The sequence below is a fragment of the Dipodomys merriami genome, unplaced genomic scaffold (assembly GCF_024711535.1).
Source record: "Dipodomys merriami isolate MVZ:Mamm:240054 unplaced genomic scaffold, mDipMer1.0.p SCAF_78, whole genome shotgun sequence".
Lineage (NCBI taxonomy): Eukaryota > Metazoa > Chordata > Mammalia > Rodentia > Heteromyidae > Dipodomys > Dipodomys merriami.
The window spans coordinates 2137077-2152980 of record NW_027206379.1 but is presented as its reverse complement, the minus strand read 5'-3'; the positions used below and the strand labels follow the sequence as shown (position 1 = coordinate 2152980).

General features: G+C 58.0%; 1 protein-coding gene across 1 annotated transcript; it reads left to right on the top strand.

Moving 5' to 3' along the window:
- Positions 1 to 4419: 4419 nt before the first annotated feature.
- Positions 4420 to 14591, top strand: Unc93b1 (unc-93 homolog B1, TLR signaling regulator). Its single transcript, XM_070009963.1, has 11 exons — positions 4420 to 4592; positions 4717 to 4858; positions 5343 to 5496; positions 7913 to 8074; positions 8250 to 8382; positions 8675 to 8768; positions 9229 to 9353; positions 10149 to 10331; positions 10977 to 11250; positions 12933 to 13051; positions 13741 to 14591. Exons 1-11 carry the CDS (start codon positions 4497 to 4499, stop codon positions 14053 to 14055), a joined length of 1797 nt encoding a protein of 598 aa, XP_069866064.1. The 5' UTR covers positions 4420 to 4496; the 3' UTR covers positions 14056 to 14591.
- The last annotated feature ends 1313 nt before the right edge of the window (positions 14592 to 15904 follow it).

Genomic DNA, 15904 nt, shown 5'->3' with positions numbered 1-15904 from the left:
TTTGTTTTGCTTGTTCCTTAAGGCTCTAGAGACATGGTGGGGCCTCCCAGTTATGACCTTGTCGAAGACACCCCAGCCTAGATGAGGCCCTCTGTGTGGGTCCCACAAGGAGCTGCTCTCAGGGCTGGCTCTGGTGGGGAGGGAGACACAGAGGTTCTGAAGTTGGTTGGATTGTTTATTTACTACTGAGGCTTGAATTCAGGGCCTCATGCTCTTGCTTGGCTTTTTTGTTCAAGGTTGGCGCCCTACTCCTTGGTCCACACCTCTACTTCTGGTTCTTTGCTTTCAATTGGAGATAAGAACATCTTGGATTCGTCTGCCTGGGCTGACTTTGAACCTTGAGCCTCAGATCTCAGTCTCCTGAGACTCTAGCCACCAGCCCAGCCCTGAAGTTTCTGACATGGTTGAGTTCATGGTCTGTGGGCCAGACAGATCCTGCCCCTTGCAGGTCTCGCCTCTTTCTCCGGGGCTGTCACTTTACATTGGTGTTCTGGGAAAACTGGGCTGGCAACAGGAGCAGTGTTTGGATGGACAGAGGAGACAACATGGCCAAGTACGCTGTGCCTGGAGCAGAGATGGTGCGGTGTGCCCGCCTTCCGGTCCTGGTCCCGACACTCAGCCGTGGGGACCCAAGTGATGGGAGGAAGAAATGATCTAATTCATGTTTGTAGGCCTGGAACTGTCACTATTCCCAGTGCCCCCACTCCCCACCCCCGGGGCTGCTGCCTGGACTCCAGGCCCAGTCCCACCAATTGACCCTCAAACCCTTAGGCTCTACTGTCCACACTGCCCCCTGCCCCTTGCCCAAGACACTTAGCTCAAGGAGTTGAATGTACAGGGCAAACTGAGGCCCACTGAGAGGCCCAAGGTCAGGTCTGTCCCCCAGATCAGGGCTCCTTTCTCCTCTACCAGGACCAGGAAACCCCCTGTTTCCCTCCTAGAATCCCTCTGTTCATCCCTGGGCAGAAAGTCAGGCCCTCTTCCCACAACTGCCTAGCATGGCCTGCTTGGCTTGCTTTGTAAGACTTGATGCAGAGTCTGTTTCCCCAGGCCCTCGGGGAGCCAGGGCCAGGCCAGGGCAGCCAGGCCAGGGATGTGGCAGCAAGCGATTCATTCATGCACACATTTGTTCCTTCATTCCCATCTGCACTCTTGCTACTGACAGTCTTCCCAGCTGGAGGCTGTCTCCACAGCAAGTCACATCCCCTCACCAGCCTGTGACCTCACTTACAAGAGGGGTTGGCAGTGAGGCGGAACAGGAGTGTGCTGGAGCAGGAGGATCCGGAGTTCTGGGCCAGCTGGGGCTACACAGCAAGTCCCTGCCTCAAAATCCCCAAAAACAGACCAAGAAACAGAGAAGAAAGGCAGGCTGGGTGCTGGTGGCGCACGCCTGTAATCCTAGCTACTCAGGAGGCTGAAATCTGAGGATCTTGGTTCAAAGCCAGCCTGGGCAGAGAAAAATCCGTAAGTCTCTGGAAATCATCTGATAGGACACGAGGCACACGGCAGGATAAAATGTGTGGACGGGCTCATGCCCCCTTTGCTGCTCTCTTAAGGAAGTAGCTATCCCTCAGGTCCTGGCCCCACTGGCTTTGAGGCCAGGACTTTCCTGACTCAGGCTTGTCGGCCTCCACCAGGCCAGGGTGACCTTCCCAGGTGCAAAGTTAAGAGGTCACAGGAACAGCACTCAGGGAACAGCTGTGATTGCACCTGGCACAGTTTGCTCCCTCAGCAAAGCGTGTAGGCACCTCTGTGCCAATTCTCACGCCATTAGGAATCTCTGCCCAGAGAAGAGTAGTGACCCAGCCAGGGCCACACAGAAGGACACACAGGGTCTTGTGCTCCGCCAGGCCTGCTCTCCACCCACAGCATTTCTTGGATACTTGGAGTGGGCTGGGCCTGGGCTCTGCTTGAAGCCCCCATTCCGTGCACCATACCACCCACGTCAGCAGCCTCCTTCCTATCCCAGCCACACACCTGCCCACTGAATTCTATAGGACTAAATAAGCATGGATTTGGTCATCGCCCAAGACAAAGAACCTTGGGGTCCACTCCCACTGCAGCTTCTGGCCTCCTGTGCCCCTACGCTCCGGCCTCCCGCCCCTTTCTCGGCTCCTGTACTTCAGGCTCTACCCTTTCCCCTGCTCCCTCTGTAGCTCCCACTTCCAGGCAGTCAGCACCTGCATCGCGTGCTAAGTCACCCACCTGCCTCACCACAGCTGCACCTGGGCACCACTTGCAGCGATGTCACCACCTCAAATCTGAAGGCCTCTGCAAGTTCCAGAGCCCGGCATGTCTCCCAGTGACCCCTCTGGGGCGGGGCTTGTCAGCTGGTCACTCATCCATCCAATCACATTTATCGATCACTAAGTAAGAGCTTGATACAATCATCTGCACAGGGGGACGAGGCACCAGCCAGCCTCTCAGACAAGGAGCTGAACACCAGGTAGGAAAGAGTGGGGCTCCCTCTTCCTCGGGGTGGTAGTACACTGAGAGCAAGGAGGGCACACAACAGCAGGCGCAGAGTGTGAAACAGAACTGAATATTTTCTGAATATTTGGGTGTTTCCAACTAGGTGGGAAGCCAGGGTACAGGCGATTTAGGAGTCTCTGGACCCTCCCCATGCAACCTCTCTATCTCCAACCCCTTCCCTAGGGAGGTCAGCAAACTGAAGCTAGTTTGGGACATGGCAGGTGGGCTGGGCTGAGCAAGAAGTGCGTGGCTTACAGACAGGTGGGTTGGACCTAGTGACCAGGCAGGAATAAAGCTTTGTATCATGTCAATAATTCCACCATAAACTGGGGAACCAGTGGCTCACACCTGTAATCCTAGCTACTCAGGATGCTGAGATCTGAGGATCACGGTTCAAAGCCAGCCCAAACTAAGAAAGTCTGTGAGACTCTTTTTTTTTTTTTTTTTGGTCGGTCGTGGGGCTTGAACTCTGGGCCTAGGCGCTGTCCCTCAGCTCTTTAGCTCAAGGCGAGCGCTCTACCACTTGAGCTACAGCGCCACTTCCGGTTTTCTGGTGGTTTATTGGAGATAGGAGTCTCGCAGTCTTTCCTGCCCGGGTTGGCTTTGAACCGCGATCCTCAGATCTCAGCCTCCTGAGTAGCTAGGATTACAGGCGTGAGCCACCAGCGCCCGGCTTGTCTGTGAGACTCTTAATTCCAATGAACCACCAAAAAGCCAGAAGTGGAGCTTTGGCTCAAGTGGTAGATCACTAGCCTTGAGCTACATGAGAAAGCGAGGCCCTGAGTTCAAGAGTTCAAGTCCCAGTATTAGAACACAAAAAATACAATCCCAGAGGCTGGGAAGGTGGCTCAGTGGTGGAGCACTTGCCTTGCATGCCTGAGGCCCTGGGTTCGATTCCTCAGCACCACATAAGCAAAAAGAAAAAAAAAGCCGGAAGTGGCACTGTGGCTCAAGTGGTAGAGCTCTGGCCTTGAGCTGAATAGCTGAGGGACAGCACCCAGGCCCAGAGTTCAGGCCCCACGACTGGACCCCAAAAATAAAAAAAAAAATAAAAAAAATACAATTCCACCGTAACCCTGGAAATAGTGTCAGCGGCCCCTGATTTTGTGGCCACAGAGGTGGGTGCTAAGGGGGTGGGATGAATTCCTAAATGACAGGACATAATCGAGCTCACATGCTGGATGCTGAGTCCCTGACCACACAGGGATACCAGAGGCGACAACTTGGACACACACGTGTGCACATACCCCATGCATGCACGCACACAAGCACACACACATGCAGCCAAACGTGTACATGTGCACGCACGTGCACACACACAAACACATGCCCACATACATGTATTCACCTGCATACAGACACCACAGGCGCACACACCACAGGCCCATACAAACACAAGCACAACACAAATACATGCACACACACAAATGTACAGGTATGCACACACGTGCACCGAGGTTACCTGTGGGGTGGGGCTGGGCGAATCAGGAGGTGGGGCAGGGCTTGGCATGCGGAACGGGGTGCAAATCAGGGGAGGGGGGATGGGAAGGAGGGAGGACGGGCGCGAGTGAATTAAGGGGCGTGGCTAGTCCCGGAGCAGAGCTTGGGGGCATGGCACCCCGGGGGCGTGGCTAGTCCGGCTGTGGTGACCCAGGGGCGTGGCTAGTCCGGCTGTGGCTGCTCAGGGGCGTGGCTAGTCCGGCTGGGGCGGCCCAGGGGCGTGGCTAGGCGGGCTGGGGTGGCCCAGGGGCGTGGCTAGGTGGGCTGGGGTGGCCCAGGGGCGTGGCTCGGCGGGCTGGTGCGGCCCAGGGGCGTGGCTAGGCGGGCTGGGGTGGCCCAGGGGCGTGGCTAGGCGGGCTGGGGCGGCCCAGGGGCGTGGCTAGTCCGGCTGGGCGGTCCGGGGGCGTGGTTAGTCGGGGGCGGGACGGGCGGGACGGGGCGGGAAGGGCCCGGCGGGAGGAAGGCCTGGCGGGCGTCAGGGGTGGCGGACCAGCGCCCAGTCCTCGGTCCGGGTCTGACCAGCCATGGAGCCCGAGCCGCCGCTCTACCCGGTGGCAGGGCCCGCGGGCCCGCAGGGCGATGAAGACGGTTTCGGGGTCCCCGATGGACCCGACGCCCCGGTGAGCGGGGTCGGGAGCGCAGGGCGGGGGGCAGGGTGACCCGCCGGCGGGCCGGGAGCCGTGGGACGGACGGGCGGCCCGGGCCGCACCGATCAGCGCGTGCGAGCGACGTGTGGGTCCGCAGCTGGACGAGCTGGTGGGCGCGTACCCCAACTACAACGAGGAGGAGGAGGAGCGCCGCTACTACCGCCGCAAGCGCCTCGGGGTGCTCAAGAACGTGCTGGCGGCCAGCGCGGGCGGCATGCTCACCTACGGCGTCTACCTGGGTACGGCCGCGGCCCGCCCACCCCGCCCGACCCCGCCCGACCCCGCCCGACCCCGCTCGACCCCGCCCGACCCCGCCCGACCCCGCCGGCCGCCCCGACCCGGCCCCGCTGGGAAAGAGAAAGCGAGCGGCCGCCGCTTCCCCTTTCGCTTCCCGCCTCTGCTTCGCCGCTACCCGGCGGGGAGGGCTGCGCACCTGCGCCCCGGGCCGCCACGGCCCCGCCACGGCCCCGCCACGGCCCCGCGCTCCTGGGCGCCGACCCCGTGCCCCACGGGCGCTGCACGCTTGTAACCCACCTCTGCCTGGGTGCATGCAGACCTCCGCAGTCCTCCCGCAGACCAGGCTGCTCCTCCACCTCCCCAGTCCTCATAGAACAGGCTGCTCCTCCATGCCTCCCTAGTCCTCCCATAGATCAGGCTGCTCCTCCACCTCCCCAGTCCTCCCGCAGACCAGGCTGCTCCTCCATGCTGCTCCTGTCCCCCCAGGCCTCCTTCAGATCCAGCTTATCCTGCACTACGATGAGACCTACCGCGAAGTGAAGTACGGCAACATGGGGCTGCCAGACATTGACAGCAAGATGCTCATGGGAATCAACGTGACGCCCATCGCCGCCCTTCTCTACACGCCCTTGCTCATCAGGTGCAACACTGCCCTCCAGGGCTGGGCTTTCACCCGGACCTCAACCGTGCAGAGGCTGTTGGAGCCCGAGGGCTCTGGCTGGCCTGATGTTTTATGGGGAGCCCTTGCCTGCCTGGGAGGGAGTGGGAGTAAAGGGGGGAAGCCCAAGTGTGGGGAAGAAACGAGAGCTTAGACCCAGCACATTTAGTTCAAGCCACAGACATCAAGCTGCCATTCTCAGATTGCCTGTGTTGGATCATATGGCTTCTTCCCCACTGCCTCTGTGGCTGCCAGCCCCTACCAGAACCTTCTGTGGGGGCCCTGGAGCCCCACGAGTACAATGGATCTGCCAACTAAAGCTCAAGCCCCACCCTTAGCCCAACTTCTAATGACTGGTGTTGAGGGTTCATTTTTTTCAGAAGGGCCTGGCTGGGTAGGTGACCAGGACAGAGGGTGGACGGTAGATTTACGTCTCAGGGTGTTTAGCCCAGTCTCCTGGACAGTGCACGAGTTAATCCCTCCACAGCATCTTCCCTGGTGGAACTCAGAGACTGATGGGCAGATTGTATGAGTTTTAGTTCCCTTATTTTAATTTTTGTTTCTAGTTTGCTATAATCACAGCGCTGTAACCACAGCTGCACAGGGTTAGGTCATTATAACCGGAATCTGAGAAAAGAAAGATCCTCAAAGCTCTTCAGCAGATGGACTGAGTTCACTGTCTTGCCATCACGTGTAGATCAAGTCCACATCCTTGCACACCAGAGCACATGGGTGTGCAAGACTCACTTTTGCTTTCTTTTTTTTTTTTTTTTGGGGGGGGGGTCCGGTCGTGGGGCCTGAACTCTGGGCCTGGGCGCTGTCCCTCAGCTCTTCAGCTCAAGGCTAGTGCTCTACCACTTGAGCCACAGCGCCATTTCCGGCTTTTTTCTTATGTGGTGCTGAGGAATCAAACCCAGGGCCTCAAGCATGCAAGGCAAGTGCTCTACCACTGAGCCACCTTCCCAGCCCCTCACTTTTGCTTTCTTTCTTCTTTGTGCTAGATATATCTTAGCCTCTTCTGCAGCCTTCATGGTTGAATGTCTTGCAAGAGTCAAACTTTTGAGAGAGATGGGGGGGTCTCTGAACCATGGTTCCAAGCTCCTGGGGTGCCACTCACTGTTTGCTTCTTTTTATTTAATTATTATTATTATTATTTGTGTGTGTGTGTGTGTGTTGGTACTGGGGTTGGACTCAGGGCCTGGTCACTATCTCTGAGCTTTTTTGCTCAAGGCTGGTGCTCTACAACGTGAGCCACAGCTCCACATCCTGCTTTTTGGTGAGTAATTGGAGCTGAGACTCACGGACTTTCCTGCCCCAGCTGGCTTCAAACTTTAATCCTCAGACCTCAGCTTCCTGAGTAGCTAAGGTTACAGGCTCCAGCCACGGGCACCCAGTTCAGTCTGCTTTTCCAAAGTGCTCTGCCCATTACAAAAGGATCACTGGCTAGCTGGGCCAGTTTCTAAACCACATCCTCCCCAGCAGGAAAATTTTCTGGGTTTGCTGTTTTACTCTATCAGAATGTCCAGTTGTGTGCGACCTATCTTCCTACTCAATAGACCACAAGAGACTGCTTATCTAAGTATTAGATAACAAAATGAGGATGATAAAAGAGCCTGAGTGGATACCCGGGCTGCTCTGCCTAGCACTTCCTAGAAGTCAAAACGAAGGACCGAATGAGCACAATACAGAAACAGGAGTGTTTTGTTCTTTTTTTCTTTTTTTGTTGGCCATGGGGCTTGAACACAGGACCTGGGCTCTACCTCTGAGCTCTTTTGCTCAAGGATATTGTATTCTACCCCTGTGAGCCAGAGGGCAACTTCTAGTTTTCTGGTGGTTTATTGGAGATGAGAGTCTCATGGACAAATCTCAGCCTCCTGAGCAGCTAGGATTACAGGCATGACTCACTCATGCCTGCCTTACCAGGAGTGCTTTTTGTTTGTTTTTTTCTTTTTGGCCAGTTCTGGGGCTTGAACTCAGGGCTTAGGCTCTGTCCCTGAGCTTCTTTTGCTCAAGGCTAGCAGTCTACTACTTGAGCCACAGTGCCACTTCAGGCTTTTTCTGTGTACATGGTACTAAGGAATGGAACCCAGGGATTCATGCATGCTAAGCAAGCACTCTACCACTAAGCCACCTTTCCAGCCCACCAGGAGTGGTTTTTAACTTGATCAGCCTCCATCTTTGAGTGGGTTCTTGTGCTGTCACTCATCAAGCCCTTCCCCTTAATTCCCCTGAGACCTTCCCCCCAGACCTATCCTGGTGAGTAGACTGCATCTTCAGATCAGGTTCTTTGACTCCACCTCACACAGCCTTGGGTTGAGACCTGGGGTTGTGGTCAGAGCATTGGGGGGAGGGGGTTGGGCGGGGTCCTGTGGTGCCAGCATCCCTCCCACTGCGGCAGGTTTTTTGGCACCAAGTGGATGATGTTTCTGGCCATTGGCATCTATGCCCTCTTTGTCTCCACCAACTACTGGGAGCGCTACTACACTCTAGTTCCCTCTGCTGTGGCTCTGGGCATGGCCATTGTGCCTCTTTGGGCCTCCATGGGCAACTACATAACCAGGTAAGCCTGGGGACTGGCGGGGAGGGGGCGTTGGAGGCCCCGCTGAAACCCCTGCGCTAGGCTACACGGGTGCGCTTCCACTCCTTGGGTTTCCTCCCCTGGGGTTGGCCAGCCTGTAGCTCTGGGTGTGGGGAGTGGAGGGGACGGGGAAAGCCTTCTCTCCTCTGTGGTCCAGGATGGCCCAGAAGTACTACGAGTACTCCCACTACAAGGAGCATGAGGACCACGGGCCCCGGCATCGACCGCCTCCGGGCTCCCACGCGCCCTACCTCCTGGTCTTCCAAGCCATCTTCTACAGCTTCTTCCATGTGAGTGTGTCACCTGCGACGCTGGCTGGGGATGCTAGCGGTCCAGGCCCCCAGATCCCGCACGTGGGAGCCCAGGGGTGGTTCTCTCAGCCCTCTAGTCCCCTCTTCCTCTTCCGGAGTCAACCCTTGACCTGTCATGACAGAGACCTCATCCCACCCGGTTTACAGAGCTGACTTGTGGAGGGGGAATTCTTCCTTGGTCCCCAGAGGTGGGGGAGCGCCGACCCCCCGTGGGAGGAGGGCTGCCTGACTTCATGCCTGAGTCTGGCCACAGCTGCTCTTCCATCCACAGCTGAGCTTTGCCTGCGCCCAGCTGCCTATGATTTACTTCTTGAACGACTACTTGTACGACCTGAATCACACGCTGCACAACGTGCACAGCTGCGGTCAGTCCTCATGCGGGCGGAGGGGTGGAGGGGTGGAGGAGACTCCGCAAGGCCTGCTTCCTCATCCATTCAGTCACCCAGAAGACACGGGGCCCTCGTTCACAGGGTTCAGGGCTCCAAGAGCAGTGTCCAGTAGCTCTCATCAGAAAGGCCTAAGGCCCGGTACTATGTGGTTAGATACCGGAGGCAGGGACAGGGTAGGACGAGGCAGGGAAAGTTCCCTGGAGGAGGGGCTATCTGGGTTGAGGCTGCTTTGGGGACCAGGCATGCTGCCAGTCAATGTGGAGTGATGGGAGGTAGACTGGTCCCTTACCCCCTAGGGACCCTGACCTCCTAATTGACCCCCAAGGAACCCTCCTTTGCTGGCACTGACCTGGCCTGCCCCACCACCTTGTCCCTACTGCTGCATTTCTTTGTGCCTCTCCTCCCTGCCACATGATGCCCTGCGCTCCCTTCCCAGGCACTCAGAGCCATGACATCCTCAAGGGCTTCAACAAGACAGTCTTGCAGACACTCCCCTGGAGCCGAAACCTCATTGTGGTGGAGAGCGTGCTCATGGCAGTGGCTTTCCTGGCCATGCTGCTGGTGAGGCCCAGGCTTGGGGATGGGGCAGAGAGAGAGGATGGATGCGGCCAGTCAGGAGCCTGGGCAGCCTGGTGTGGCCCAGGCGGGGTAGTGGCCTTGGAATGGGCACTCAGACTTAGGCCTGAGTGGTGAGTTCTGGAAGTGAGCTGATGCCCGTGGACCAAGGCTGGAGTTGGAATCTCAAGAATCCATGGGAAGGAGGTCTAAGTAAAGAGGGGCCAAGGGGACTGGCTGTGACCTGTGAGGGGGTCAGGGCTGAGTGCATAAAGGTGGAGCTAAAGTGTTGGGGGTGAGATCAGGGACCAGGCTGAGTTCAGGGTTACCTGAGAGCAGTGAAAGTGTAGGGGTGTAGCCTTGGATCGAGAGGCGGAGCCCTGGGCCTGGAGGAGCACCGAGGTGAGGCCCTCTGAGTGAGGCGCGTGCCTAAGGCCTGGAGAGTGCCTGTGGGCGGGGCCTTGGGCTGAGGCCTGTATTGGATGTGCCTGTGGGCGGGGCCTTGGGCTGAGGCCTGTATTGGATGTGCCTGTGGGCGGGGCCTTGGGCTGAGGCCTGTATTGGGTGTGCCTGTGGGTGGGGCCTTGGGCTGAGGCCTTATTGGATGTGCCTGTGGGCGGGGCCTTGGGCTGAGGCCTGGAGGGTGCCTAGGGGCGGGGCTTTGACCGAGGGCTGGGGCCAGGGCTGAGTTCTGTGTTGGGTGCGCCCATGGGTTGGCCCTTGGGCTGAGTTGGGGTTGAAGCCCAGGGGTCTAGGCCTGCTCGCCTGGCTGGTCATCCCTTATCAGCTTCTGTTCTTCAGGTGCTGGGCCTGTGTGGCGCTGCCTATCGGCCCACAGAGGAGATCGACCTGCGCAGCGTGGGCTGGGGCAACATCTTCCAGCTGCCCTTCAAGCACATGCGGGACTTCCGCCTGCGCCACCTCGTGCCTTTCTTCATCTACAGCGGCTTCGAGGTGCTCTTTGCCTGCACTGGATTCGCCCTGGTAAGTAGAGCCTGTGCAGGCTTGCCCATAAAGCAGGATGTCCAGGTAAGTTTGAGTTTTAGATGAAGAGCAAGTAACTTTTCAGTATGTGTATAAATGTACAAGAAGAAAGACCCTGGATGTTTCCCTCTATTCTCTTTCTACTCTTGTCTCCTTTATCATGATGGTCATTTTAACTTGTGTGTGTGTGTGTGTGTGTGCTGGTACTGGGTCTTGAACCCAGGGCTTGGATGCTGTTCCTTAGCTTTTTTTTTTGCTCAAGAATAGTGCTCTACTACTTGAGCCACAGTTCCACTTTTGGCTTTTTGCTGGTTAATTAGAGATAAGAGTTTCATGGATTTTTCTGCCAGAGTTGGCTTGAAACCAAGCTCCTCAGATCTCAGCCTCCTGCGTAGCTAGGATTATAGGCGTGAGCTGCCAGCACCCAGCCTCATTTGAATAACTTCTCTGGATCTGAAATGGGATGAACTACTTGGTTTCAGATGAGCTATAGCCCTGGGTGTCTGGGGACAAAATCCAAAACAATTCACATTTCCTATCCATCTCCCTTCCTAGAGGTCTTGCAGGGAGTCAGAGGAGGTGCAGATCCAGCAAGGAGGGGCCTAAAGTGACACCCTGTGTGGGTGCTGTCTCCTGTCTCTGCAGGGCTATGGCGTGTGCTCCATGGGGCTGGAGAGGCTGGCCTACCTCCTCATAGCTTACAGCCTGGGGGCCTCAGCTGCCTGCATCGTGGGTCTGCTGGGGTTGTGGCTGCCACGTTCCGTGCCCCTGCTAGCTGGGGCTGGGCTGCACCTGCTGCTCATCTGCAGCCTCTTTTTCTGGGCCCCTGTGCCTGGGGCCTTGCAACAAAGCTGGATCCTCTACATGACAGCTGCCCTCTGGGGTGTGGGCAGCGCCTTCAACAAGACGGGGCTCAGCAGTGAGTATTGCACTGGGCACTGGGGTGTGGGTGGGGCCTGTGACAGCCTCTGGGTGGCCAGCGAGCATTTCCATTCCAGAGACAGACCTGGGGTCTGCCACGGGGTTCCATGGAGGAGGTATAGGGAGATAGAGATTCCCCTGTGTCCAGTCCAGAGGTGGAAAGAGCATGCACACTGTAGGGACAGGCATGGAAGTCTGTGGGCACCTGAAAGAGTATAGGGAGTGCTGTGGTGTGGAGTTGCTGGTGTGGACACTGAGGCTGGTTTAAACTCTTGTGGATATACAGAGTGAGGGCTCTGTGGACAGCCCTTAGGGACAGTGGCAGAAACATAGCAGATGCCCCCTTCTCATGCCAGGCCCATCCTGGCATAGTTTCTGTGACAGTGGAAGTAGAGGTCTGGATCTTGTTTGTACCAGGGCAAAGCAGCAGGTGTTCCTGCCCATATTCCAGGGTATAGGTGCAGATCTGAGCTCTTTTCTTCTTCCGTTTTTGGTAATCCTTGGGGTTGAATCTGTCAGCACTACAATGCTAAGTGACACTTCTAGCCCCAGATCTGGACCTTTTTTGAGACAGGAGCGGCTTGAAGCCTCAGAGCACAGCAGCGGAGTCCAGGCCACAAGCCTGAGCCTTTGCCAGTCACATGCAGCTGTTCCATGGGTCATTAGTATTAACAGTTATGTGGATCATCAATCAATATCAACATTTATTTTGATGGCTGTTCACATTAAATTGTGTGTGTGTGTGTGTGTGTGTGTGTGCGTGCGTGCTGGCACTGGGGCTCAAACTCAGGACCTCACACTAGCTTAGCTTTTTTGCTCAAGGCTGGTGCTCTATCAGTTGAGCCACGCTTCCCCTTCCAGATTCTTGCTGGTTAATTGCAGGTACAGATATATTGCATTTATCTGCACGATCTACCTTCAAACCCAAATCCCCCAATCTTAGCCTCCTGAGTAGCTAGGATTACAGGTGTGAGCCACGGCCCCTGGCTCTCTTCACAGTTTTGAATGTCACCACCTCTGGTGGTGCTCTGCTCTGCTCATTTCCTGAGCCTGAAGTCAGTGTTGATAGTGAGTGGCTCTCATGGTCTGCCAGGTGCTTTGTGGTCTTGCTTGTTGTAGGACTTCCCAGCTTGATGTGTAATATGTGTAAGCTCATTTCACAGCTGGGAAAAGCAGATCTCAGGAACCAAGTAACTGCCCCTAAACCACTCACAGAAGCAACATTTCAATCCATATCTTCTCATCTCTAAATTCCTATCTCTGTCCACCTTCCATTCCTGAGCACTTGACTCAGAGTCTCCTGAATCCCCTGCTGTCCCATGCTCTTTCTGCCCATCCCTAGGAAAGAAACAAGTCCCCCTGCCGTACACTTTGGGTTTGTACAGTAGATTGTTCTCCTCAGACCTGATGAGGAGAAGGAACAGCTTCTGTGTGCCCTGGGGTCCAGGGGAGGACCTGACTAAGCACAGAGCTTTCCTGCGGCTGCCCTGTGTGCCTGCATGGGGAGTTTAGTAAGCAGGGCTTCCACCAGAGCATGCCCCAGGGCTGGTCTACCAGGGAGGGGGCTCAGGGATGGCCCGGTACAAGGCCTAGGAGAGTCACAGGTAGGAAATCAGCATTTCCCCTCCCCCCCGGCCCCAATGAACACCTGGCACTTGCCCTGTCCCCCACTATTCACAGCACTCCTGGGAATCCTATATGAAGACAAGGAGAGGCAGGACTTCATCTTCACCATTTACCACTGGTGGCAGGCGGTGGCCATCTTTGTCGTGTACCTGGGCTCCAGCCTGCCCATGAAGGTGAGGCTGCTGCTGGTGGGGGGGTGGGGGGAGGGGGGAGTGTAGGGAGGGCGAAACCATGCCTGTCAGCCAGCAGCTGGGCTCCTGGCTTCCCAGGGCCCCTCCCCAGCTCACCAGGCAAGGGAGGAAACGGAGGACTTCAATGAAGCATGGAAGACAGGGGCCTGTGGCCGAGGTGGAGCTTACATACTGTGCTCCCCAACCAAATAGCAGATGTGTGCGGTGGCTGAGTTAGTGCACACTGCCTTCAGAGCGTGACTTCCAGGCTAACCTGCAGTCACTGAGCCCCAAGCGCGTGCACGGTGTTAATTTTTTATTTTTATTTTATGTCTTTTTTTTTTGGTCGGTTGTGGGACTTGAACTCTGGGCCTGGGCGCTGTCCCTGAGCTCTTCAGCTCAAGACGAGCGCTCAACCACTTGAGCCACGGCGCCATGTCCAGTTTTCTGATGGTTAATTGGAGATAAGAGTCTCATAGACGTCCCTGCCCGGGCTGGCTTTGAACCGTGATCCTCAGATCTCAGCCTGCTGCGGAGCTAGGGTTACAGGCGGGAGCCACCGGCGCCGGGCTGTGCGCTAAGGTCAAGCAGGGCCACACCTGTCTCTAGGCCTCATCAAACCCGCACCTTTATTCTGGGAGGCACAGGCGTGGGCAGGGGTGGCGGAGCCCCTCACCCCTGCCTGTGCCCAGGTCAAGCTGGCCGTGCTGCTGGCGACGCTGGCGGCGGCGGCGGGCTCGTACCTGTGGATGGAGCAGAAGCTGCGGCGCGGGCTGACCCCGCGCCAGCCCCGCATCCCGCGGCCCCAGCACAAAGTGCGCGGCTACCGCTACCTGGAGGAGGACAACTCGGACGAGAGCGACGCGGAGCGCCCGCCCGGAGCCGGGGCCGACTGCGCGGAGCCTGCGCCCGCCGGGCCGGGCCTGGGCCCGCAGCCCGACGGCCCCCAGCGCCGGCTCTGCCCCTACGAACAGGCGCAGGGGGGCGAGGGGCCCGAGGAGCAGTGAGGGCCGGGCGCGGCCCTGGACTCTGCTCGCCGGCCTCAGTTTACCATCGCTCAGTTTACCCCACCGGCAAGGAGGACCCCGGGTCTCCGGGAACGCCACAGGCGCCGTCTACCGGGAGGGGTGAGGGCCGCCCCGCAGGGCCAGCGCGGGGTCCGAGGGGGGAGGGAGACTCGGTGCGCCCCGCCCAAACCCCGCCCGCCCTTCCAGGCTCCGCCCCAAACCCCGCCCACCCACCCCAAGCTCTGCCCCAAACCCCGCCCACCCCCAGGCTCCGCCCAAGCACCGCCCCAACTGCCCAGGCTCCGCCAAACCCCGCCCACCCGCCCCAGGCTCCGCCCAAGCACCGCCCCAACTGCAAAGGCCCCGCCCAAACCCCGCCCACCCGCCCCAGGCTCCGCCCCAGACCTGCCAGACCCTGTCCCTCCCCACCCCGCCCCCTCCCCACCCCGCCCCCCCGCCCCCGCCTGTGACCCGATTGGGCCTCCTCCCGGCATCCTCTTTTGATAGAAAACGAATAATAAAGAGTTGCACTGCCAGGCTGAGGACTCGGCTGGGGGGAGGCGTCCGCCCGTCCCGGAGCCCCGAAGGACAGTGCTCGGCTGCCCCTGGGCCTCCTGGGCCTCGGCCCCACCCCTCGCGCCGCCTGGGAATGGGCCTGCCAGCCCGGCAACAGCGGCCCAGCTCCCCTCCCACGGAGCCTGCATGGCTGGGGGTCAGGCCAGCTGAGATCCACGGTCGCTGTTCGAAGCTGCCGGGGCAGGAAAGCCCATGAGACCCTTGTCGCCTGTTAACCACCAAAATGCTGGAAGTGGAGCCGTGGCTCAAGTGGTAGTGTGCCAGCCTTAAGGGAGAAGCTAAGGGACAGGACCCAGAGTTCAAGTCCCGGTACTGGCACAAAAAGGGGGTGGGGTGCTGTAGGGCCTGGGCTTTTCATTTGCAACGTGAAAGGTCCTTTGATGAGGTCCTTCCACTCCTGCAGGACTCCGCCTCCTCGGTGACCCTTGCCCCTCTCAGGGCCCACACCCACTTCAGCACCCAGGGTTCTCACGGCCTCTCCTGCCCACGGGCCGTGGCTCCGCGGCGCTCCACCACCCCTCCCTGCCTGCGCTCCTGGGAGCCAGGCTGGGACCAGGCCAGATCAGGCCTGAGAACCACAGGGCCCTTGACTGTACACTGGATCCCCATCAAAGTGGAGCCATGTTAGAATCTCCGAGGCGGCTCCAAGGTCCCCAGCACCTGGAGATGGCCTCAGAGATAGAGGTCAGTTTTCGCCTTTCTGATAATGGAGTTTGAACTCAAGACCTCACATTCTCCCTTAGCTGTTTTTGATTAAGGCTGGCGCGCTACCAAACTTGAGTCACAAAATCAGTCTCTGGATTTTTGCTGATTAGTTGGAGATACAGGTGTCTCCAATATTATTTCCAGGGTTGGCTTTGAAGTGTGACCCTCAGATCTCAGCCTTTTGAAAGATAAGGGTTACAGGTGTGAGCCACACACACTCCAGGAGATGTTTGTTTTCTAAATGTGGGAGGCAGGGGAGACAGGCACACTCAGGGACCAACAGCCCCACCGGTGGCTGCGCGGGGTGACAGCGGTGCTGATGGGGCCTGCACCCCCACAATCACAGCAGCAACATCTGCCACAGCGAGGGAGCCATGTGTGACCCCTGTGGGCAGGGTTCCCGAGCCTCCAGGAGGCCTTGGGGAGCAGAGCCTGGAGAACAAGCATCTGAGCCAGGGTGCTGCGCGGCTGCAGTTGTCACAGTTCAAAGCCATCTCTGCTGCCCACGGTGCAGCGCAGAGGCTGTGGTGAGGGGCAGCTCTGTTCTTCTGCGGTCCGGTGAGCACTC

Excerpts from the sequence above, each read along its gene's own strand:
- Unc93b1 (XM_070009963.1), top strand. The coding sequence starts at position 4,497 with ATGGAGCCCGAGCCGCCGCTCTACCCGGTGGCAGGGCCCGCGGGCCCG. Across the intron at positions 5,497-7,912 it reads TACACGCCCTTGCTCATCAG|GTTTTTTGGCACCAAGTGGA; the intron begins GTGCAACACTGC and ends CCACTGCGGCAG. Across the intron at positions 8,769-9,228 it reads GCACAACGTGCACAGCTGCG|GCACTCAGAGCCATGACATC; the intron begins GTCAGTCCTCAT and ends CTCCCTTCCCAG.